This window comes from Ambystoma mexicanum, chromosome 14 (genome assembly GCF_040938575.1).
Source record: "Ambystoma mexicanum isolate Mex_15411 chromosome 14, UKY_AmexF1_1, whole genome shotgun sequence".
Taxonomy (NCBI): domain Eukaryota; kingdom Metazoa; phylum Chordata; class Amphibia; order Caudata; family Ambystomatidae; genus Ambystoma; species Ambystoma mexicanum.
This window is the reverse complement of record NC_090940.1, coordinates 435147748-435173960: the sequence shown is the minus strand read 5'-3', so window position 1 is coordinate 435173960 and position 26213 is coordinate 435147748. Positions and strand designations below refer to the sequence as shown.

General features: G+C 47.2%; 1 protein-coding gene across 4 annotated transcripts in view; it reads left to right on the top strand.

The window, feature by feature from the left end:
* Positions 1-26213, top strand: part of LTBP2 (latent transforming growth factor beta binding protein 2) — a 1918131-nt gene that overhangs the window by 906259 nt on the left and 985659 nt on the right. For all 4 annotated transcript variants that reach the window (XM_069637635.1, XM_069637634.1, XM_069637633.1 and 1 more), the window contains exons 4-5: positions 5546-5733; positions 8244-8414. In XM_069637635.1, coding sequence (XP_069493736.1) covers positions 5546-5733; positions 8244-8414 — 359 coding nt within the window. The remainder of the gene's footprint in view (positions 1-5545; positions 5734-8243; positions 8415-26213) is intronic.

Here is a 26213-nt window from a genome sequence, read left to right as displayed (position 1 = left end):
TCCAGTGTTATGCACACGACACACAGCTCTCCTTCAAGCGTCCCTCTACTGCCTCTTCTTCCTCCTCTCTCATCCCTGACTGTCTGACTGCTATTCAGGCATGGCTTGTTGCCAATGATCTCTGCCTTAATGCCAATAAGATTGAGATCCTTCTCCGCTCATTGCGATTCCAGTTCCCTCCTTCCCTCTGGCCGCCCTCTATGGGTGCCCTCTCCTCACCCTCTTGTGAGGCAAACAACCTTGGTGTCATCTTTGACTCCTCTCTCTCCTCCTATCCTCACATCACAGACCTTGCCAAGAAGACCCACTATCAACCGCACCTCCTCAGAGGCATTCTCCCTTTCCTCACCTTCCCCCAGAAACTCATTGTCTCCAGAGCTCTGGTCCTCTCTAGTCTGGACTACTGCAACAGCCTCCTCCTCAATCTTCCTTCATCCTCCCTTCGCCCCCTTCAACTAATCCAGAATAGGACTGTTAGACTTATCTTTGGCATCAAGCACAGGGACTACATCTCTCCAGCCCTAAAATCGCTCCACTGGCTCCCGGTTGCTGCTAGGATCAAGTTCAAGACCCTATGCATCACCCACAAGGATTTCTGGGGCCTAGGACACCGCTACATCCAACTCTCGCTCCCTAAATACCTGCCTGCTAGAGCCCTTTTGTCTTCTAGCTCCAACTCTCTGCAGATCAGACGCTTCTCTAAGCAGAGAGTGGGGGTAGATCTCTCGCTTCCGCAGGCGCCTCCGTCTGGAATGGCCTCCTTGCCCCTCTCAGACTTGAGCCGGATCTCCTTAAGTTCCAGAAGCTCCTCAAGACCCTCCTTTTCTCTTCTTCCATCCCTCTCCCCCTCCCATGCTAACACCCCTGTCTGCTGCAGTGACTTGCTGCCTGGTTTTCTCTGGGTTCTACAGGGCACCAGCCCCCCCACGCCCAGTTCACCCCCTCCTCGCACTTAACATGTCGACCCTCACCCCCTGCACCCCATGCAGTCGCTAGCACTTCCCTCCTGTCCTCCCCTTAGCACCCACCTGCCTAGCCCCAGTGGCCCTCTTCCCCCCTCCTTCACACATCCTTTCACTTGCACTCTCTCCTCTTTAACCTGCACTTCCCATCCCACCCTAGCACTTCACATTTTGTGCAGATAGGCACCTCCTTGTACTTCTTGTTACTGCACTTGCACGATGTGAATGTCACAAGGCCTAGTTGTTATCTTTCTCCCTTGTCCCCCAACCTTTTTGTCTTGTGGCGCCTTGAAACACCTTTTGTTGTATAGGCGCCTTACAAATAACCAATAAATAATAAAATAAAATAGAAAAATGTGTGTTTTTTGCATAGGGTTTTCATAGACCCAAAAAAATCCTTTTGAGGGTGCATATCTTGAAATGATCTGCTTTGATTCAATAGATTTTGAGATCAATCCTAGCCCTTTCCAAGAACTGAAGCACAAAGCACACATTTTGAAAGTGGATCAGCTAAAGTTGAGGTATTTCTTTCGAAAATGAAAATTGCATATATGCATGTTGTGACGGGTCAGGGACCCCGACCTTGTCAAGAGTCCATTGGAACTCCTCTCAAACCAGGGAGGCCTATCAGGGTTTTCACAAGAGCCATTCTTGGCAGGAGGCGGGTTGCGCTCCAGTCCATGTCCCTTCTACTTGTGCCTGCTTGCATGGAACGAGTACCACCTTTTTTGCCCCATACATGTACTGCACAATGTGCCACTCTCTTTCCTTCCCCATAGTACTTCAAAATCCAGTATGCCTAGCAGTGGAAGAAAAAGCAAGTAACCTCCCCGGGAGTGGCAGCGGGGAGCTTCGATGCATCAGAGCAACCCGTTCAGCAGCCCACCAGAAGAAACACGCTCTGCAAGATGGACCAGGCTATGAAATGGGACTCCAGCATTAGCATATGTACTGAGCAGGCTGATCATCATTCCAGCTATCAGAGCATGCTTATCCAAGCCAACAGAGACATTACTGTTACCCGCGACGATGCCGTGGTGCTCCCCCGGTCAAACCAGCATCTTAAACACGCCAGACATATCTCACACAAATCCGGACAGAGACTAGGATTACAGACAGCCGCCATTTCCTACAGCCGGCAGACCCATGTACGAAACAGAGATGGGGCTTAAGACCCCTTTTATGTGTTTGATCGCTGTAACACCTCCCACAGGGAAAGGAAAGACAGTGGTTGGACCGAAGGTATTAGGTGAGGGAGAGAGCTACTGGAAAGGTAACAGTGAGAATAAAAGAAATACAGGAAATCGGAAAGTGTGTGTTATTCAGGTGAGGTCAAGCGGGAGAAGGAGGATCAAGAGACCAAGCGGAGGAAGGGCCATACGGAGGTGCCTGAAGGAGGATTACTGGAGGAGTGTGCACGGTGAGGTATTGATTGGTGGAAGAAAGTGGTACTTGAGTTTGAGTGTGGATGCTAGGTGTGTGCGTGGACTAATAGAGAGAGAGTAGGGAAGGAATCAGAAGGTGACTGTAGGAGCAAACGGAGAGTAACTGTGGCAGAGGGTGTGGGTGGAGAGTAGTGGTGTGTAGAGGGGAGAGTATTAGTGGTGCGGAGAGGGGCACAGTGTGGTGCGGAGAGTGGAGAGAAGTTGCAGAAAGAGGAGGCGAGTAAGAGCAGCGCGAGAACATCAGAGGGATTGAAGGGAAGAGTAAGAGAGGGAGAGATAGATGAGAGGAGTATTAGAAGCAGAGAAGAGTAGACCGGAGGGGAAGGAAGGATAGAATATCATAGCGAGGATTGCAGTGTGTGAAAAGGAAGGTCTGAGTGGTGCCTGACTGTCTGGAAGGCACCTTCCTTTACATTACACTGCATTGGGGACCAGGGTTAGGAACCACCTGGATTGTGCCCAGGGGGAGACAGTTAGAAAGGGTGTTTGCCCTTAGGCCAGCACCACCAGACAGGCAGGATCTTAGACAATAGGGGTCTCTAGAGACCAACCTGGGGTGGAGGGAAGCCTGGTCTAGGGAGGTGACAGCACCCCTCTACTATCATCAGTCTCATGCATCACCCCACTGCTGACACATCAAGAGAAGGAAAGGAAACACAAACTTACCATTACTTCCAGAAGACAATACATCATCAATACATTGTCCAGATCATCTGCTAACCGCGCAGCAAACACAATGCTATAAAACATCTTGATCTTTTCAGCTAAATGTGAGGACACCTTCACTTTTCACACTGTCCATATGACAGTTGTTCCCAGGGCCAGGCAATTGTTCCTCATTAATGTTTCCATTCCTTTTTGCCTGTACATACCATTTTCTGTACGTTCCAAAACAGTTGACCAAGATCTACGTAACAGGTGGGAAAGAGAAGGATGTCTGGTATTGTGTGAAATGTTTTCTGTTACTTTAAACGATTTATCTGCACATCTGGGCCGAGATCCTGTTGTGAACGTGCAGTATTATCGTACATGGTCAGCCTTTAGGCACACATGGCCCACATTCTCATATGAACCCCAGTCACATCCAGGTATTGATTTCATAGTACAAAAAAAGTGCATAGGAAGCTGGTCTCTTCATTGCATAAGTTAGTACAGCAGAGTCAGGAGGCCTCAAATCACGTCCGTTCTCAATGGGAGTCTGATATAGGTCACAAGAGTCCTGATGAAGCCTGGAAATATTTCTGCACTTTGACCAAATATGTTTTATTGAACTCTAGATTCCCCTTGATACAATTTGAAGTACTCCGTAGGCTAGATTACACTCCTTCCAAGGTTGCTAAGCTTAACTCTTACGCAAGCAATGCCGGCCCTAGATGCCTGTCCGAACCTGCAGATTTTATGCACATGTTTCGGCTCTGTCCACGCGTCTCACTGCTTTTTGTTCTGACGTGGCTGATACTCTTGATGAGATCATCGACATACCACTGGCAATGGAACCTATTAAATATCTGCTAGGTGATATGATAAGCATTGATTGTTTCTTGCTCGTTTTTCAATCTGGCTAGCTTGATTGCTAAAAGGTGCATTTTGAGACTGTGGAAATCCAACAAGGGTCCTACACACGCTGAATTGCTTCAAGGGCGGACTAGCCTCAATGAACGGAGGGGTTTCATATTAGTCTTGTTCCTTCAAACCAAAACCTAGGGCTATATAGGATGGCTGTCACCTGTATCCACAGGGACGACCGAAAACCAGACGACCTTCATACACTTGGAAATATGGCAGCAGTATCATGACGTGTTACTTTGATGTAGACATTGTATTATATATTGTTTAATCACATCATGTGTGTGCAATATTTTATTGACTTTCATGGGTGCAACTTATCATGTTGTATGATCCACTGCCGACTTTAAAAATTAAATACCGTTTTTTTTCAAAGTTCCATATAGATTTGCTTTTTGCAAAGCAAGCCGCAATATGTTGTGAATTGGCTGCCTGACTTTTTTTTACGGTGAATTGGGAGAAGTTATGCATTCATGCAGAGTGGAGAGGAGGCATTATTGTTATTCAGCTCGAGGCAGCAAATCTGAAAGAGTAGGAAGAGTCTTGCTGGGTTTGTGGAGGCCCAGGCTCTTACCTGTGTGTTCATGATCGAGATAGCATGTTAGTCAGAGTAAGAGGGTGCAGGGCTGTGACCTGTGGACCACTAAGGATCCAGACTGGAAAGGGAAGCTTTATTTCAGAGGTGCTAGTTTACAAACTCTGCCTAGCAATGGAGACCAACTAGAGGCTCATCTATTATATTGAAGCGGCAGAGATAGGATGGCAGGGCCAGAAACTGAAGGGCAGTAACATGTAACCTAAGATGGAGATGTCATGCTCATTTCCTACAGCCGAGGACAATGGCCTGTAGCCAAGGGTGAACATAAAGGGCCTGATTCATGGAATATTTGCACGGTTCAAAGTGACTTTGCACTGCCGACACAAACCCTGATTCATGGAACCGTGCAAAGTGTATTTTCGCCATGCAAAGTCCGGGCAAAAATCATTTTGTACTGCAAATATGTCTGTGCGCTGACTTTACCCGCACTTTGCACTGCAAAAATATACTTTGCTCGGTTCCATGAATCAGGGTTAGTGCAAAGTCACTTATCAGCAGCACAAATTCACTCTGAACCATGCAAATGTTCCATGAATCGGGCCCTAAATATCAGAATACGTTATTGAAGGCAGGGGCCAGTGACACAGGAGGGACATAGGATTTGAAGGTCAGAGTGTTGGATAACAAGCTGTGACACAAAACACTAATTAGATATTTTTCACAGTAATCACTGGTAGCCTGTGACCTAAGATGAAGACTATTATATGTTTATAATGGAAGGAGAATACTTTGCACAGGACGTAGGTAAAATGTTAGACTCGGAGAATGCAATGTATTGACATTTGTCCAAGAAACACTTGTGTACAGGTGCATTATAAATGACTTATCATATCATATCAAGATTCAAAGCATTTCGTAGAAAGGTGTGTGGAAAGGACCCTTGACACAGAGAGAAGACGGGGTGCTTAGTGGTAGGACAGAGTGATGATGATGGACAACACACTAATACTATTGATGTTTTCATTCCTCCACAGCCCTCAAAGAATGCCTGCATTACCTGTTACACCTCAGCAGCATTCTGGGTCCTCGCGCACAGTCAGGCGTTACCCTTCGGTGGGATCCCAGCTAACGTCCAATGCTCTACCAAATGGTCATCAACAGGGGCAGACTGGCAGCTCACTTCCAAGCATTGCGCATCCTGGGAGCGCCCGTTCTCCTTGGGGTAAGAATGTATCGAAGAGCACTCTCACAATGGGTAAGAACTATGTCAAGATTACCCTTTCCCTATGCTAAAAAAAGAATCCAGGAGTGCTCCTAAGCCAACATCTCCCACCCATTGAGACAAGAATGAAGCCAAGAGTGCCTTTTCTGCATGGCTGTAAACTAATACAACAGTGCCCTCAATCCTTAGGGTAGAAACAAAACCAACAGCACATTCACCAGGGTAGAAATGAAGCTATGTGTGCCTTTTCTGCATGGGTGTAAACCGATCCAACAGTGTCCTCAATCCATAGGGTAGAAACAAAGCCAACCGCACATTCACCAGGGGAGAAATAAAGCCAAGTGCGCCTTTTCTGCATGGGTGTAAACTAATCCAACAGTGCCCTCAATCCTTAGGGTAGAAACAAAACCAACAGCACATTCACCAGGGGAGAAATGAAGCCACGTGTGCCTTTTCTGCATGGGTGTAAACTAATCCAACATTGTCCTCAATCCTTAGGGTAGAAACAAAGCCAAGAGCACATTCACCAGGGGAGAAATTAAGACGAGTGCGCCCTCTCTGCATGGCTGTAAACTAATCCAACAGTGCCCTCAATCCTTAGGGTACAAACAAAGCCAACCGTGCATTCACCAGGGGAGAAATAAAGCCAAGTGCACCTTTTCTGCATGGGTGTAAACTAATCCAACAGTGCCCTCAATCCTTAGGGTAGAAACAAAGCCAAGAGCACATTCACCAGGGGAGAAATGAAGCCGAGTGCGCCTTCTCTGCATGGCTGTAAACTAATCCAACAGTGCCCTCAATCCTTAGGGTAGAAACAAAGCCAACCACGCATACACTAGGGGAGAAATAAAGCCAAGTGCGCCTTTTCTGCATGGGTGTAAACTAATCCAACAGTGCCCTCAATCCTTAGAGTAGAAACAAAGCCAAGAGCACATTCACCAGGGGAGACATTAAGCCAAGTGTGCCTTTTCTGCATGGGTGTAAACTAATCCAACATTCCCCTCAATCCTTAGGGTAGAAACAAAACCAAGACAACATTCACCAGGAGAATAATGCCAAGTGTGCCTTTTCTGCATGGGTGTAAACTAATCCAACCGTGCCCTCGGCCTCAATCCTTAGGGTAGAAGTAAAACCAAGAACACATTCACCAGGGGAGAAATGAAGCCAAGTGCGCCTTTTCCTGCATGGGTGTAAACTAATCCAATACTGCCCTCAATCATTAGGGTAGAAACTAAGCCGAGAGCACCTTCACTAGGGAAGAAATGAAGCCAAGTGTATCTCCTGCCTGGGTCAACATATAAGCCTTCAGTGTCCCTTCTTTGGGGTTAGAATTAAGCCATATTTAACCTCTTTCCTTGAAGTAGGAATTGAGCCTAGAGTACCCTCTCTCTGGGGTATGTACTAAGCGTATGTGGATGACCCTGGGGCAAGAAATATACCAGAGGGCCCTTTCTTTTGGGTAATAAATCAGCCAGGAAAACACACTCTCACTTTCACTTTCTCTGTCGCTCTCTCTCTCTCTCTCTCTCTCTTCGCTCTCTCTCTCTCTCTCGCTGTCTCTCTCTCTCGCTCTCTCACTGTCTCTCTGGGATAAGAATTAAGGTAAGCATTCTCTCTTTTACTGTCTTTACTGTCCGGGGTATTAACTGAGGCCAGAGTGTCCCGTCTGTGGGGTAAGAAGCAAGCCCAGAGAACCATTTCTTTGTATTATAAGATCTATTTTAAGGGCTCACTCTTGCATGGTATTTGAAAGATCTCAGGGCACTCTCCTTTTGAAATAGAGAGGGTGCACTTCTACCTAGAATAAGATTCATCTTTAGAGTGGCCATTCTCTCTATCTTCAGTGTCCCTCGTTTTCTCTTTCTAGGTTAACCTTTGTCTTCTGACACCCCTCTTTAGCACCCACAGAAGAGACCTGTACCAAAAGAAATTCCCTGTGACTTCAGCCCGTGGAAAGACCGTTCCTTAAATCCCCTTTCTTTCTCTCTGAGGCTTAGGGTGAGACCTGTCCTGAGGTTTTCCTCCAATCCCTTAGTTCCTTATCTACACAGTGTTCTGTACTGTGTGCCTAGTCAGGATGACTCATTAGACCCATTCTGTGCGCTCTTTCACTTTTTTCACAAAATGGCCTCTCTCGTAAACGTTTCAAGTTTGATTGAGTACCATCTCCTTTTACAGACACAAGTCTCGATAGTAAATCTCTGTGCGTGTTCTTTGAACTCACAAACACTGTGACCTCCCTTGTGTGACTATTGTGCACACTGTGGTTTTGTCCTTAAGAATATATCTTGTGGAGACAGTGACCTCCCTCCTCATACACCTCATTAACTCTGTATTTTATATCTCTCTGGTGGGAGGAAGTTGAGTCTAACCTCATGCACACAATGGTCTCCATCTTGTCCATCCCACTTGTGCACACATGTGTCTCCCTCGTGTAATTCTTCCTTGTGTAATTGTGCCTTTCTGTCCTTGAGTGACCTCAAGTTAATTCATGTAACTTTGGCTTTCAGGTATGAACCTGACAGAGAAGATTGGACGGATAAAGATTGTCTTCACTCCCACAATCTGCAAACAAACCTGCAGCCAAGGCCACTGCTTCAACTACTGTGAGAAAGGGGCCACAACCACCCTGTACAGCCAGTCTGGCCACAACTCGGACCCCAAGACTGGCTTCAGAATATGTGAGTAATCGAAAATGTGTGTATTATAAACGCGCGGGCACATTCACACACACACACACACACACACACACACACACTCTCTCTCTCTCTCTCTCTCTCTCTCTCTCTCTCTCTCTCTCTCTCTCATTTGTATTCCAATATTTATGAGGACCAAGGATTGTGAGACCTTTTTTACTAGTAAGGTCCCCAAGGGCACAGTGAGCACTTGTTCATTGTGTTAATTGAATGGACCTATTTGACAAACCACTTACAAGCGAGGACCCAAGCAGATGTGCAATAAGAAAGGAAAACATAGGGCGTGCGTTTGATCACGCTGCTGTTTAATTTGCTATGTTCTCTTCACCACTACATGGGTTATGAGGATGTATGTTCATTTGTATTTCACCTGCAAACATTTACCCAAAATATTGGCACCACACAACATTTTCAGTTCAAGTGTTAGGGATCAGGGTCTTACTAGTATCTAAATGCCAGTGTGCACTGTGACAAGGTCATGAGGGGAGGCTACAGGATGGTGACTTGAGGACACTGGGGGCTTGGGACCACAGGTCCGTCAATGTTAATGTTAAAGGTATTTGTAGCGTGCACCGTCACCCCTGGAGTGGTACTCAGGCGCTCTGGCGGATCTGAAAAAAACAGGGTGTGGGAGTGGGGTGGTTAGTAGAGTTGTGATGTCCTGCTGGCAGATCCAGTTCGGTTTGCACCGCACGCTGAGCTTCAGTGCGTTTTTCGGGTCGTTGCGGCTTCCTATGTGCTGTTGTGCCAGGTGTGATGTTGTTGGTCTGTTGTTGCAGTGTGGTGAAGTGCATGCAGATTGCTGTGCAGAGATGTGGTTGTGTGAGTTTGTGTATGGGAAGTGTATGCAGAAATTGAGGTTTTAGAGAGTATCACATAGAGTGAGTATGTGAGATGTGAGGAGTGCAGAGACTGCTGCTTGGGAGCCTGTGGGCACAGACCTCTGCAAATTGTATGACAACATTAACCGACACTCAAGGGTTGTGAGCTCGGCTGATGGGCTATACTGCCAGTAAGCCCACACAGAGAGAGCGGGGCATATGGTCATCCCAGTGGGGCAGAGAATAACACAAACACATGAAATCTACAGCCACATACCATGGCAGCGCCGTCCTGGAGTAAGGAGGTCTTGGAAAACAGGCAGCCTAACTGCAAGATGGCAGACGGCTGCCCATACATTTCCTCAGTACGTGGAGTCGTGACCCAGTCCTCAGCACAAGCACTCTGTCATGAGGAATGTGTAGTTTGTTCGTATACCCACCAATAAGATGTGGGTCTCCTGCTCACAAGTCCAATTTTGGGTGGGGTATAAAAGGACAGCCAACAGCAGGGGTTAGAGCTTAAGAGACTGTCAGGAAACACAGAGAGAGGTGAGCAAAACAAGAGGTGGGTGAGAGAGGAGGGAGAAAGCAGATGTGTGAGAGGGGGAGGAGGAGCACCAATTAAAGAAAGAGGAAGGGAAGGATGGAGTGCTGTGAGGGAGGAAGAAGAGGGGGAATATCTAAAGAGAGGAATGACAGAAGGAGAATAGAAGAGGAATTAATTTGTTACCCGCCACCACAGGGTTAACCTGAGTCCCCGCCCATAAAGGGGCAAAACCACATGACGTCGGGAAGGGAGTTCGGGGAATTGTGGGAAGGCGCGTGTTGGTGCCACTTTAGCATTTGGCAGTTAAATAAAGAGACTTTTGTTTCCACTCCTCCGTGTCGTGTGTATTCCTTCCAGGGCCCTCACAAGGGACAACACTGGCGACGAGGCCCGTTCCAATACGCCGACCTCCCAACTGCCAATCCTCCTCCTCCTTCTTGCAACTGCAGCAGCCCAGACGCTCAAGAGCCGAGTTTTTTCCCCGCACGGGCAGTCCACCCGATCCTCCGCCTGCCAGCAGCTACGGCTACCCTAACACGTGGGAGCTGAGCCCTCCTCCGCACGGGCAGTCCGCCCGGTCCTCCTTCTGCTTCGGCGGCGGTGGGCCCGAAGACAAGGGGCCTAATTTCGACACCGCAAAAAGGGCAATCCGCCCGACGATCCAGCTCCTCTTTTCATCCGAGCTGGCGATCCTGCCAGGCCTGTGACCAGACATTGGGCAATCCGCTCCTCCACTTTCCTCCTACACACGTCGGAGATCCTGAAAACACTCGACCGTGACGGCGAGCGGACCATCCGTTTTGCTTTCCGCATGTCAGTCAGCTTGCAATTTCAATCTACATTGCTGCTTGGAAGCACCACAAAACACACGCCACAGCGAGCCCAGAGCCCCTGAGAACCAGTGAGTGAGCATCTGCAATTGCACAGAGGCCTGCAAAGTGAACATTAACTCACGGCCCACACAGCCCCCAGCAACCCAACCCAAAGCCACCTCCGAAGCTCCCCTCGCAAAGAAACTCACTGGCAAGACAGCGCCCACACAAGGCAACTTGTTCAGCAAACATGAGTAACCCCACGTTACCCCAGCCCACACGCACAGCCAAGTCAATCCAGCTCAGGATGCCGCCCCCATTTTCCACGACTCCACAAGCCACCAAAGGGCCGAGATGGACAGAATGGATGGAAGATTTCCATCATTTTGTGAAAGGATCGGGGGATGGAGACTCTTCATATATAAGGGACTTGGTGGGGGGAGAAATAAAAACTATTGTCAAGACAGTGCCCGCAGCTGAACAAAACGACTTCCCTAGACTCATCAGTGCCTTAGACAGACTACTCATAGTTGAGACGAATCGCAATTATGAAAGATACCTTTTCAACCAATGTTCGCAAAAGCCACAAGAAACAGTGGATGACTTCATAACTCGCCTGAGAGTGAAGGGAGCACACTGCAAATTTGATGAATTCTCCCTAGAAGAAGCAATACGCCTTAGAGTCATAGAAGGCTGTTTATCACCCGCACTAAAGAAGCAGATTTTAAAGAAACTACTAACCATCCCAGAAGTTAGCGAACGTGCCCACATATTCAAAAGAGTCGACGCGCAAGCAGCATCCATGACCGGCAACAACATCTCAAAACAAGACTTGTCAGAGCTCAGAGCTGCGGTCCAATCATTACGCCAATACAACAAGGGGACACATTCCTACAGAACACAAACACCACAAGTACCACACCAACAAAAACAGTGCTACAGGTGTGGAATGGCATACCCACACTCAGGATCTTGCCCAGCGTTGTCACAAAGATGCACAAACTGCGGGATGGAGGGACATTTCCAATCAGTGTGCAGAGATGGAAAACCGTTCCCCACGATGACACCCCAAGGCCCAGTCGGAACGCCTTTCCGCCCGGCACCTCAACAATTTGGGTCGCAACGATACTACCAACAGAACCAATGGAGACACGTAAGAGCAGTCGATGAATATCAAGACCACGAACAGCCCCAATTTCGTGAGTACACAGATCGACCACAACAACTGACAGACGAATATGACAATCCGCCTGAAGACCATGGCGAAGCCTCAGAATACTATGACCCTCCAACAACCGCATACTACATGCGATACGACACACACCACCACGACGAGTACGTCAACCTTTTGCTCGACAATGAGGAAGCCCGAGAAACGGCGAAGATACCGATTAGAATGGAGAACTGCATTTTCCACTTCATGGTCGACTCAGGCGCCACGGTAAACATAATGGGCGAACAAGAATATATGACAATCCCAGGGCCGCCAGCACTCGAGCCCTCACACTCCAGAATTTTTCAATGGGGCGCAGCCTCGCCTCTACAAACAATTGAACGTTTCACACGACGACTGCTCCTCAATGGACGCCAAGAGGACACCACCATACACGTGGTTAGATCGTTCACAAAAGGCCGATGTTTACTCAGCTATCACACGGCGTCTTGCCTAGGACTGATTGAGATCCATGTAGGTGCAGGAGACACAATTACCTCCACCACAACCTGCCAAAAGTCAACAGAGCAGATCAGAACGATAGCACAGGTGCAGTCACAAAACCTGATTGTGAGGGAAGACATCGAACGAAAATTCCCAAACATATACTCAGGGTTGGGCAAGCTAAAGGGTCCCCCAGTAAAACTCCACATTGACCAAAATGTGAGGCCGATACCACAACACCCGAGAAGAGTCGGATTTCACCTTCAAGAGGCAGTATCGCGTGAACTTGAACAACTGCTCACGGATGGCATCATCGAACTAGCACCGGGACCAACACCGTGGGTGTCCCCACTTGTCGTAGTGCCCAAAGAAGGGGGCAAGCTCTGATTATGCGTCGACATGAGGGTAGCCAACACTGCCATCCAACAGGAAAGGCACCCGGGCTCGTGCATTAAGGACATGATCGTACAACTGAACAATGCACGCATGTTCTCCAAACTCAATCTAAGACAAGGCTACCACCAGCTAGAGTTACACCCTGAGTCAAGGGCAATCACAACCTTCTCAACCGATGATGGTCTTTTCAGATACCGCAGGCTAAATTTTGGCATCTCATCTGCTGCTGAAATTTTTCAGGAGACGATACGGCAAATCATTAGGTCAATACGTGGAGTCCTGTGCTACAGCGATGACATTCTCGTTTATGGCTCATCAAAAGAAACACATGACGCAGCACTGTTCGCCACATGCGAAGCCATTCAAGCCGCGGGCCTCACACTTAACATCGACAAATGCAGATTCATCAAAGGAAAGCTGAAATTCTTTGGACACATTTTTTCCAGTGAAGACTTGATGCCTGACCCAGAAAAGGTAGACACGATCTCCAACCTCAAGGAACCGCAACAGGCAGCCGACGTCCGCTCCTTTCTGGGGATGGCTGGATATTGCTCCAGGTATATACCGCACTACGCATCGCTCACGGAACCCCTCAGGAAACTCCTACAGAAGGAAGTGATTTTTGCATGGACTCCAGGATGCCCAAGGGCATTCAGCGACATCAAGAAAGCGCTCACCGAGGCACATCGCCTGGCCTACTTCAACCCCGACTGGCACACAGAAGTAATCGTCGACCTCAGCCCTGTGGGCCTGGGCGCGATCTTAGCGCAGACGAGTGGAGCAGACATCAACTCCAGACATGTGGTAGCGTATGGCAGCAGAGCTTTGTCCGCCCTGGAGACTGCATACTCCCAGGCAGAGAAAGAAAGCCTGGCCGCAGTCTGGGCCTGCAAACATTTCTACAATTTCTTGATAGGCAAAAGGTTCACCCTGATAACGGACCACCAAGAGCTGTTGTCATTGTTTGGAAACCCTCACACCAAGATGCCTCCGCGGATAGAACAGTGGGGCATCCGTCTTCAAGAATACGACTACGATATCATTAATCGACCAGGAGGCGACCTCAACCCCGCCGATTACCTGTCATGGCACCCGGTAGGGCCCCCACTAGCACGGAGTGGGGACGTAGCATACATCAACTACATAGCAGAACACGCCCTACCTCCGGCACTCTCACTGGATGCGGTCGCCGCAGCGTCAGCAGCAGACCCTACCATCGCACTCGCCATTGGTTTGACGTCGGCCACCAAGTGGAAAGATCATCGACGAACAATGCTAGCACACCCGGGGGTGTGCAAAGAGGAAATCGAAAGGTTGGCAAGGGTTCACAGTGAACCTGCGGTGAAAGATCACAACATCCTACTTAGAGGCTGCCGCATTGTAATCCCGGCGGCCCCACGGAAAGAAGTAGTCTGAACTGCACATCAGGGTCACAGAGGAGCCAAAAACACAAAGAAGCAACTGAGACGCCATGTCTGGTTCCCTTTTCTAGATGCCGCCATAGACGAATGGGTAAAAAACTGCCATGCATGTCAGTGCACATCATCAGCTGAAACCGCGGCTCCCCTACAACTGACACAAATACCAGAACACCCATGGGAAAAAGTAGCCATAGATTTCTATGGACCAACAGAATCTGGTGAATACCTCTTACTTCTGATAGATGAGCACTCGCGATTTCCCATAGTAAAAAGAATAGCCACCACAGCATTTCCACAACTTGCAGCAGCAGTGGAGGAAGTCCTCAGTGAATGGGGAATCCCCAGAGTGATATAATCAGACAATGGTCCCCCGTTCTGTGGACATGAGTTTGCAGCCCTAGCTGACCACCTAGGTTTCAAACACATGAAGATCACGCCACGAAACCCACAAGCAAATGGGAAGGCGGAAAGGTTTATGGCGTCCATAAAGAAGACAATTCAGCGAGCGCACATTGAGGCAAACAACCCACACCAGGCACTATGTCGTCTTCTTAGAGACTACAGAAAGACACCACATGGTGCCACCAACAAGACGCCTGCTGAACTCATGCTCCGGCATGAGGTACACACTTGCATCCCACGGAATCCGTCAAGAACAAAAAGCCCAGACGCTGAGATACTGCAACGAGATGCCGAACAAAAACGAGTAACAAGACACTGACACCAGGCGCAGAGCAACACCCAAAGACTTTCAAATCGGTGATGAGGTGTTAGTACAGCAGCCCATGGCAAGCAAGACAGACTCTCAATATGCTCTGAGCCCCATGAGGATCACGGCCATGAAAGGGACAATGATGACAGCACAAAACCAGGACAAGATCATCACAAGGAATTGCCAACGGTTCAAACACTATGTGAGAAGAGAAGACGACGAGTCTCCACCGAGACCTGTCACCCAGAGCTGCGGGCTCCCCGAGATGATCTGTGGATTCCCTCAGAAGAAGATGCCGGCCGGACAGCTCAAAGGGGAGAGGCACAAAATGATAGTGAACCAGAGGCAAGAAACGAGAGACCGCAACAAGTCATCAGGAGACCAACAAGACTGGTCGAAGAATGTTAAAAGGGACGTTTGGACATTTTGTTCGGGGGTGGTGTTTCCCGCCACCACGGGGTTAACCTGAATCCCCACCCACAAAGGGGCAGGACCACATGAAGACAGGAAGGGAGTTTGGGGAATTATGGGAAGGCGCGTGTTGGCGCCACTTTAGCATTTGGCAGTTAAATAAAGGGACGTTTTTTTCCACTCCTCTGTGTCGTGCATATTCCTTCCAGGGCCCTCACAAGGGACAACAGAATTCTGAAAGGAAGAAGAGTGGTACAGTGTTCTTTAAAGCCTAGCCCGAAAAAGGTGTTCCTAAGCATGTGTAGTTGATGCAGATAAATGGCAATAGATAAGGATGAGACAAGAGACTAGAGTAGGTAACCTATAATCCACAGGGACATCTTTTCACCAAAATGGCATAGCGGAAGTGGCATCACGCGACACTTGACCTCTGATGACATCACAGGAAGTGATGTCATTTGATCTCACCCCCAAATGACATCTCGAGAAGTGATGACATACAACCTTTCATCCCTTGACAAAACAGGAAGTGGCATCACATAGCATTGTTCCTCAGTACACTGAGAAAAATATGGTTGTGATATCACTGTAATGTGATATACATTTCGATTCTAAGTGATCCGACCGCGGCTGATTTTGCTGCGGCCGGAATGTTCGCATGAGAAAGGTGCGAACTACCAAAAGTTTGCACCTTTCTCATGTGAACACACTTAAATTTTACGGGGGATGCATGGGTTTCCCCCGCAACCCCCGCTCACTATACTGCAAAGTATAGTGAGCAGGGTGTTGCGGGGGACACCCCTGCAGCCCTGTTTTTTTTTCAGTTTTTTTTTGCGGGTGTTCTGCAGGGTTGTCCCCCGCAAAACACCCCGCTCACTGTGCCACACAGTATAGTGAGCGGGGTGTTGCGGGGTACACCCCTGCAGTCCCCGCAGTCTTTATTTTTATTTTTTACTTACCTGCAATGCTACCACCAAAGGTTCGAACTTTTGGTGTTCGAATCTTTGGTGGTAGCATTTTTCGGTCGTTTTGTACGTCAGACCTTTTTTTCGGTCTGATCGTACAAAACCACACATTTCATACAAGAATTGATCACCATATGTAGCGTTAATATCAGTGTGTATAGGCCAATATTACCAAATTACTATTAATGTAAGCAGACGTCCAACAAAACACCCTGGACTATTGTAAATCACTCGGAATAAACTGTAAACAGACTGAGTGTCTCGAAGAGGCCTTATCCCCAAAGTGCAAACATCCAGTGCCTGCCAAGTATCTGACCAACCAGAAGACAATCAGAGGCTGTCCCACTTCATGCTTTTACACTTGGGCACTACGTGCAGGGATTATCTTGGCAATAGCGCACTTTGAACCACTGCACAGCAACCACTCCCGGCAGTCAACCAGAGCCTGAATTTTCCCCAACCATTTTCACCACAGGCACCCCACCATCCACTGCAAGTCGCTTAGGGCCCTCCGTCAACAGCTTTAAATGTCTGGAACCCACTTCTACCCTCCAACACCTTACACCTCCAATGCCTTGCTCCAACACCTTCATGTTTGCACAGTGCCACCCTCCAGCAACTTAAGTCTCCAGCATTCTCCAACACCCTCCTTCAACACTCCAACAGTGTGAGTCTGAATTACCCTCCTAAAACATTTTATATTTGCATTCAATGCATTTCAACTCTCTTACAACACCTAACGTCACAAACACTCTCTCCCAACATCTGTTAGTCACTAGTACAAAATCTTGCGTCCCCGGTGCCAGACTCCATAACATTGAGCTTCAAGCAAACACCTCAAACCCAGAACCGTGCCAGTGGTTATGAATGATTTGAAACCTTCCATCCATCACCTTTGTGTTTGCTTATTTGGTAAGTAACTCACCGTTTTTTTGTTAGATGGGAGATAGAGGGGAATGATGCGTTGCAGGTCACAGTAATTGCAGGTTTTTATTTTAATTTTAAAATGTAAATAGCAGCAGTTTCATGACATAACCCCTAGAAAATTACAATGTTATTATTTTCTTTGGTTCTTTATATGTTGCTTAATGCCAGCCTCCTCCAGCTTCTAAGCACTGGAACAGGAACTGAAACCATGTTGCACTGCATCCTCTTGTTCCCAAAGCAAGTGCGTTGCCCCTTAGCTATCCTTCAAAATATATATTTTTTGGCTTAAGGAAGCAACAGAGGATTTACTTTAAACGCAAAGGACAACTTCATGTAAATTCATTATCTCACCTTGCGTCTATCTACAGTGTGCCTGTGATGCAGGTCTGGCAGATTTGGGTCGGTCAGGTCACACAGTGCCCAGGCAGGATTGGTAGCAGAAGCAACTGGGGCACACCCCTCTCATCACAGGCCCAGTGGCTCACTGGATGTTCAAAGCAGACAATGAGAAACACAGATGGAATTTGTGTTCATACTGTGGTGTCACTGAGTCCTGCAGGCTGCTCTTACCCATTCTGAACCAGCTAGACCTAGCCCCCATACCCTTCCTTATGCTACAGTACTGGGTATGAGCTGCACAGACATCCCTGCCTCTGAACCCAACCTTTCAGGCATTCTTCACTAATGGACAGCCAACCTGTTAGTGATGATGGCTTCATGGTTTTTCCTGCATACCAGTTATTTCTCCAGCTAACGAGATCTAGATTCCAGGTGAAAAAAGCTGTGGTACATTTAGCAGCATTTACAACTGCCCTTTTCAAGTGCAACACAGATATCTGCTCTTGGCACTGCCTCTTTGTCCAGTGGCCCAAGAGTCACAATGACTGGTCTAAGGGTAGCAGAGGGGGAGCCATGGGTAGTACCTCGGTGTAATCAGGAAAACAAATAAGATACATCAAACAAGGAGTCATGCTGCATGCAGGTTTCGGGGTTTGTTGCCTAGCCCACCAGTGCTATTACCTGGCCCTGGTAACCCCCCTGACCCTGCTCAGTTGGTAGCCCCAACAGAAGATCCAGTGTTAAAAATTGTTAGTTTTATGGTAAATTTTAAAACTGCTGTTTTCAATACTCTCTCAATTTTGGATGATATGGTGAGATCACTGAAGAAGGACATGGAAGCCCTAAATGCATCTGATAAACTGTGTACAAAATGTGTTTCTTTGGGTAGTAAGCTAGACGTCCCATTGGGTAAGGTAGATGTCCCATTGGGTAAGGTAGACGTCCCATTGGGTAAGCTAGACGTCCCATTGAGTAAGGTAGATGTCCCAGTGGCTTTAAGTACCGTTAACAGTCGAGCAAACTATCCAGAGGAAAGCGGGTGCCAGGGCAAAGGCAGGGATGCGACTGTCGGTGTGACATCTTGGTAGATATGCATGCAGTCTCTGACTCGCACTTAGGCCAGGGTTCTCTGCCCCCCTTGCCTTGTCAGGCTCCTGTGTCAATGTTACAGTTTCCCCCAAGGTCGTTGCCCTCCGATATGGATCAGAGGCCAATTGGGAAGGTGCCATTTAAGGCTCCTTTTGAAGTGAACACACTTTTGGATGTCTTGCAGTTACCACCGGAAGCAGCACCATTGGTGGGAGTGATCCTGAATGTGCTGATACTAAAGGTGGAGAGAAGGGAGGACTGTAGTACCCTGATCAATAAATCAACTCAATTTATTAATTCCAATATTCTGGGTGGTCCTGTTGATCCACACGTAATGTTAATGGCCCACAGAGTCTCGTGGGTTGGCCTTACAAATAAATCAGTTACAGGGGACTGTGTGGTTGTGACCTTTAAGATTCCTGGCATTACTAACATTGTAGTGGCCTCCAATGTAGGTCTCCCAGGGCCGAAGCGTTGTGCATGGATGGTACCATTGAATTGTTTTTATCCCTGCAGACGGGAGGGTGGTTTGGTTGCTGCAGATGGGTTTAATTTGTCATGCTCTACACGGTTGCCCGTGGCATGTGTGGCAGCTACCCCTGGAGTTTCACAGGTTTCTATGGGGCCTGGGAATGGGAGCGCCAGAGGTAGAGTGGTCAAGGATTCTAATTCTGTGTCACTGGTGAACCGGTTTGCTTGCTTTTTTACCAAAATAGATGATGATTAATGACTTCTGCAGTCTGGTCCAAGCCCCAGTCATACCCAGGAGGTTCCACTGGGCTATTCTCTGAGCCCCACTAATGCAAACCCAGTTATTGACCAATTGTCCTTTTTGTCATGGAATGTGGCAGGGTTAAATCCCAGTTAGCATGTGTGGAAACTCAATTATTAGTTGAAGAAATTGACGTTTTTCTTCTACAAGAGACGTGGTCACAGGAGGAAATTAATGTAGATGGCTACGTCTCATATGTAGAGTTGGCACAAAGAAATAAGAGGGGCAGAATTATGGAGGTATGTGTTCTCTGGTTATGTCTAATTTGGAGAGTAATTTGGTGATACTAGAGACTCCACTCTCGTTCTTTTAGTGTTGGAGGATTATATCCCCCAGATTTCTTTGAAACATCTGTGTTTAGTATTAGTGGGAGACATTAATGCGAAGTTGGGAGGAGGACTGGTTACCAAGTTGTATGATGGCATGGAGGATGTGGTGGCAGGGATTCCCGACCCAATTATGATGGATACCAGATTGTGCGCAGCGGTTGTGGCATTACCTCCATGATTGGGGGATGCGTACTGTAAATGGTCGCCAGGATGGTGACCTTTCAGGTAGAATAACTTTCTCCTCTATGTTAAATAGTTCTACTATTATTTTTGTACCCAGGTGAATTTCTGGGGAGAGCTGAGAGGATTGAAAATGGTGACCGACATCTGCAGCGACCACTTTCCCATTAAGTTTGATATTGGCCTGGCCCAGAGAGATGTTTCATCACGACAGGTTTATTTGCCGAAAGTATGTGCATATGTATCGGGAGGTAGATTGAGGCGGAATACTGACAGGAGGGAGGAACTATTGAGGAAGGCTGTTCAATGGAGCCCAAATGAATTGGAGGCCATATTGTCACGGTTTGGGTTTTTATTGCATAATCTGTCATTGACGTTAACCCGGGTAGTGGGTAAAAGAAGAGCAGAACCAACAACGGGATGGGTTGACCATGAATGCACTAGAGCTAAGGCTTACCTACTGTTAGTATTGAAAAATCCCCAGGCCAACAAACACTCTATTATCTGTGCAAGGTCCCTTTTTAAGAAGGGTCTGGCTAGTCGAAAAAGATCCATTGAAGCCGAGGCATGGGATACATGGGTCAGAGCATCCCAGGATAATGATGTCAAATTATTCTGGGACATTGCAAATGATGGCGCATTTTTACAAATATAATCAGGAGGCTCAGGTTTCTAATGTCTCTGATCTGGCCTGGGTGGATCATTTCTCATCCTTATACACTGCACAGCTAGGGGAAGTAAATGGTACTTTTGGTATTGGGGCGAATAGGGGGAAATTGGAGGAAGGGGGCCCTACCTAAGGGATTGTTTTTTCAGTGGTGAAAATCACTAAAGCCATTGGCTGCCAGTGTTGTAATCGAGCAACTGGTCCCGATAATGTGCCGGCAGATTTGTTTGGTATGGCCCTGGAATTGTGGGCTCTAGTTCCAACCCAGTTATCTAATGCCGTCTGTGCAGGGGGTGCTGTACCCGCCTCATGGTCCCGGGCAACCATTTATCCAACTTATAAAAAGGGGCCGCAGGATGCATCAGCTTCATACAGGCTTATCCCATTGCTGGACTCTCTTATCAAAATGTTTGCTCGTGCAATCTTGGCAAGGCTAGAGGAGTGGGTTGTGGACAGTGGGGTGCTTTTGTTGGTGCAGCTGGGATTCCGGTCGGGGCTGGGTCCGGCCAAGCAGTCTCTTAACCTCTATATAATAGTTTCTCACTCGATTTACATAAGGGGGGAGCCAATTTATTTGGCATTAATGGATCTGAGCACACCCTTTGACAAGGTCAATCGAGCTAAGTTGTGGACCGTGCACCTATCCATGTAATGTCTCCTGGCCTTGGTGAATTTTCTGGCACTATTGCACAATTCTTCACAGGCTTGTGTCAGGAGTGGGGCCAATGGGAGGTGTACGGGCACTTTCAAAGTGGAGTCAGTGGTGCGCCAGGGCTGTGTCCTGGCCCCCCTGCTCTTCTTCTAGTATATTAATGGTTTGCTCGATTACCTATTGAGCTACTCACCTGATGTTCCAAAGATGGGTGGTCGGCCCTTACCAGTACTGGCGTACGTGGATGACACAGTTTTCGCATACCCCTAGGGCCTTGCAGAGACTTATTCTCAATTACATTTGTTTCATGGACAGTTTGGACTTCGTGATTAATGCAGCGAAGTCTGCAGTGATGGTATGCTGTAGAGGGAGGGGTATAGTGAAGTTTAAAGCAATGTATTGTGGGGGGATCTGATCCCCAGGGTCGATAATTTTGACTATTTGGGGGTCAGGTTTGCATCCAATTTTGGCCCAAATTCACAAATGAGCAAACCGACAGCTTGCTATAAGCGGGCCATGGGAGGTGTTACCAGGTCAATTTGTGTGTTTAGAGCCAAGCCAATTGACCTGTTGATAGATTGTCCAATGGCAAAGTGGCTTCTGTTTCCAGATTTGGGATGGAGCTATGGGGATACTCAAATACCAACTCCTTCCAAGTAGTGGAGAACCCATTTTTTGAAATTATTTTGGGCTTGCTACCCTCGGCTCCGAATTTTGGGGTACATTTGGAACTGGGCTGCAAATTAATTGGGGATGTGATTTACCTGATGTCTGTTCCTTCACTGGCTCAGGCTATGGGGCCATGAAAAAGAAGTTCTTACTCATGAGCTAATCAATTTCATGATTGCCACAGATATTGGTGTAAAGGTCCCCTGGCTGAGTCACATCAAAAAACAAATGTTGGAAATGAATATCATACATGTGTACCCACCTCTTAATGTTATTTCGCAAGGGGAGATACGATCATTGACTAGCCGCTTCCGTGATCATGTAGGCCTATGAGAGAGAGTTTGGAGCTGGTGAAACCTAAGAACAGAAGACCGATGACCATCATGTCTCCTGGCATACAGAAATATTTATTATGGGCTGACTTGCCAACGGACCAAGTCACTTTAACAAGGGCAAAGTTTCACTGTGTTTTGTTAAGAGCAGTGGTGAATGCCAATCAGTCTTGCTCTCTGTGTGATGCCCCAATATGAGGATCTTGATGATTTTTTTGTTTTCTGCCCCAATATGAGAGAGTGTGAGAGGCTCTCTGTTACGTCCATTGCTACGTGAATTGGGTTTTGTTCAATATCGACCTATACTGATTTTTTAGTATGGACTGATTCCCCGCATGTTGGGTGGACTCTTTTATCGTATCTCAAAATAGCACTTTCAATTAGAAAGCGTTTGCTCGGGAATATGTTATGAAATGTGGTTTTTGTATAGCTGTTTTTTATGATATGATATTGATGTGATCATTTTTAAATCAGGTGTTTGTTTGGCATCTATACTGTTATGTATTCTATTTTGTATTTGTACTGTTTTTATGGAAAGCTTTGTACATTTCCAGAATACACATTATGATGACGATGAGGAGAATTAGAGAAAGCTGTACCAGCCAAGAAACATACAGAGCCAAGATCAAAGTGTCTGGGACACTATATAATCCCAGAGACTGTTAGTGACGTTTTGACTTACCCCAGAAGGTGATCCCAAGCTAAGGGAAAGGGGGATGAACTGAGAACCATTGTCCTAAAAGTAGTGAAAGATCTGGTAGGATACTAGACTCTGTGATGTTCAGATTCTAACCCCATCACTGTTGGTTTATACAACTATATTCCATTTCCTAACCAGAATAACATGCCTAGAGGATTCTACAGTGATTTAAATTCACCTGTTGGACCCTCTGTTTTAGATAATGCAAATGACAGAAGTGCAGGGAACAAATCCCAATAACATAACATAACATATGATATCAGAGGTGGGGCCAATAGAACCCAGCGAAAGATTCAACCACGATCTCTGATTGAGGGGGTGAGCATATCGGATCAGGCCAAACTCCATTAGCTCTTACCGAGTCACACCAGGGGTGGACCGATATAGTACTGTGAATCTGGTAGTTCCCGCCAGAGAGAGAACTCAGGTCTCCACTGTAACAACTCAGCTCTCAGATGAAAAGTGCATAAGGATTGCACCCAATCTGGGTTGGCAATGAATCATACCACCCAATCAAGGTTGGCAATGAATCAAGCTATTAATGTGGGATCTGGGTAATAGACCAAGATGACAGTGATGATTGTCCTCCTTGCATTCCACTCATTAAACTGCATCCCCGTTTAGCAAGGAGACCCTGTATTACAACTCATTTGTGGAGTCCGTTTTACTTTCAAAGTGGAGGAAATAAAGGGGTTACCACTACCACAGATTCAGAGGGACAGGAAATACACCAAAGTTTCTTCCACCAGGTCCCACAGCAGATGTACATATCGCCATCTCCCCTGAGTTTTTGTGTTCCTTCAACAAGTGATTTCACTAACAGAAGGGGCTGAGAAGCCAGGTCACTTCTTTGTAGAGTTGGTGGTGTTACTTTACCAGGAATAAAACAATGTGATGGGGTATGGGGCCACCTGTTATCCACACTAGGTTTCCAGGCATTTCTGATAGACAGAATTAGAATTAGCCCACTCTCACCTAACGGCCAAACACTATGGGACAGCCAAGTCTCAAGAACATGTCCTGAGTTGAGCATTTAGCCTGGTATATTTCCACAGCTTCAGAGTTATTATAACATCTGTGAGATAGGGCATAATACCTCCAGGGCAGATGTGGGTTGAGCCCCTCTCCAACACTCGCCAATCACTGAGGTCATGTTTTACAGAATTGGGATGGACACCAGGGCAGGAAAACCGTATATCTTAGTCCTAGTTGATTATGCCTCCCAGTATCCAGGAATGTTCCCCCTGAAGAATAATACATCCCAGCCGATGCCCAACCACTTTGTGCTTTTCTTCACAAGGGTTGCTTTCCCAAAAGAGATCCAAAAATTGTTTATTCTGTAATTTTTACTGTGTTCTTATCTCATGGTTTCGTTTTCTTGCTTTTTTTTAAAGGTTTGTATAAACCAAAAAAAATAAAGAGATCCAAACAGACAGGGTACCCACCTTCATACAACCGCCTTATAGTGGAAGTCAAAACCCTACTACGTATTCTTACTCTTTGAACCTCTGTGTACAATCCCCAAACAGATTGCCTAGTGGAACGTTTCGATCGAACATTAAAGAACCTTCTTGGAAAGTTGCCATTCGAAGTTCGGAAAGATCTGTGATGTTTTAATCCCATGGGCCTTGTTTGCCATCTGGAAGACTCTGCAAACATATATGGGATTCTCACACTTTGAAGTTGTACATGAAGAGAATGCAACAATATCATTGGCACTGCGAACAAGAGTTGGGAAAGCCAAGAAAATTGGGCACTACACTTGGCCCAGTTCAATCAATTTGCTTACTCTAGTTTAGGAACTGATGAACGGGCATATGGTTCCACAGATGGCCTTAAGAAACTCACAAATCTGAGATATGATTCAAGGGTTTTTAGTAGCAAATTTCTTAGTTTGTTGTCTTGAGGTGTTGTGGGCTGCAGGGTAACATGTCTAAAGGGGTAGTCTAGCTGTTTCCTGAGCCTCCCCAGGGCTCCCTCCACCCTAGCCCAGACTTCCCTGGCACACAAGGTTAACATGGACACTAGAGATTGGTAATACCTACTATCTAGTATAACCTCTCTACCTTGGGAGGGCCTAAAGGCTGAGGCCTTCTCTACGTGACTTCTCCGGAACTTCATAATGTGTATCTGTCTCTAATTCTATTCCAAATACGGTCTGCCCAAAGGAATGGTGCTGATTTACTGACAGTCACTCTCCTGTTGACTCTCTCCCGCTCACTCCTCTCCCTGATCTGTTGTCTCCTATTCTATTTGCCTTTCTTTCTGATACCCCCACATCAATCTTGCTCCTGTCCTGTTCTCCCCACCGTCTCCTTTCACCTTCTACTACCTCTGAGCTTTTTCTCCGGTTCTGCCTCCTTGCTTCAATCAGCTGCTATTCTCCTTCTACCTCTTCGCCCCTTCCCCCACTCTCTCTCTCTCTCTCTCTCTTTTTCTCTATCTCTAGTGTCACCTCTTGCCTCTTCTCTCCCACCTGTCTTCTCACTCTCCTCTACCATCTGCTTCTAACACCTACTGTCACCCCTCTTACCCCCTCTTACTCTCAACCCTTCCCTTCTCCATTATGTACCTTTCACTACTACACTTACTTCTCTGGTCTCTCTTTTCCATGCCACTCTCACAATCTCCTCCTTTCTTCACTCTCCCACTGCTCATCTAATACATGCTTACACTCCCACACCCTCCACTACTAGTCACTTCCGGACACACTCTCCTAGTCATAGCTGTACTCTTACACTAGGTAGTTCTCTCTCACACACACAATAACTCACCTGCACTCCTATCCAGCTGCTCCATAGTTTTTCAAAGCTCCTCTCCACCTTTCATCTTCCTGCTGTTCTCGGTCCACCTGCGCCTCTCCTAACCTCACCTGAACATCCCACACCATGCAGTCTGTACAGGTGTTTTATACCTCTGTCTTCCTGGTCTTCCTAATCCGCCCACTTGGTTATTCGCTCCACCCTTATTATAGGATCCAGTCAGTATCTGTTTTGGTCCCAGGTAAAGGGGGTCTTTCCAGTGAAAAGATATTAAAAAATCCTTTTGACCCCCATTTGTCGATGGCAAATTCAAAAGTCTCTGTGAGCCCTCCCAGCCTCCGGAAATTGGGTTGTTCTGTCACTGTTTCCACACCGTGATGAGTGCTCCTTCCTTCTCTTGACAGGCCCTGGTTACTGAAGTCCTCCGGGACGGTGTTGGTTTCCTTCTGCGGCCCCCTGAGTTTGTTTGATCTGGCAATGCATTCTGGTCTGGGTGGTTCTGAAAGGAAGCACAAAAAGCTGAGGTCAGAATGGAGGGTACATGGCTTCAGGTGATTGAAAGCGGTATCATTCGTCACATTCACAGCATGTTCAGGGGGGTTTCCGGACCTGGGCCTCGTAACA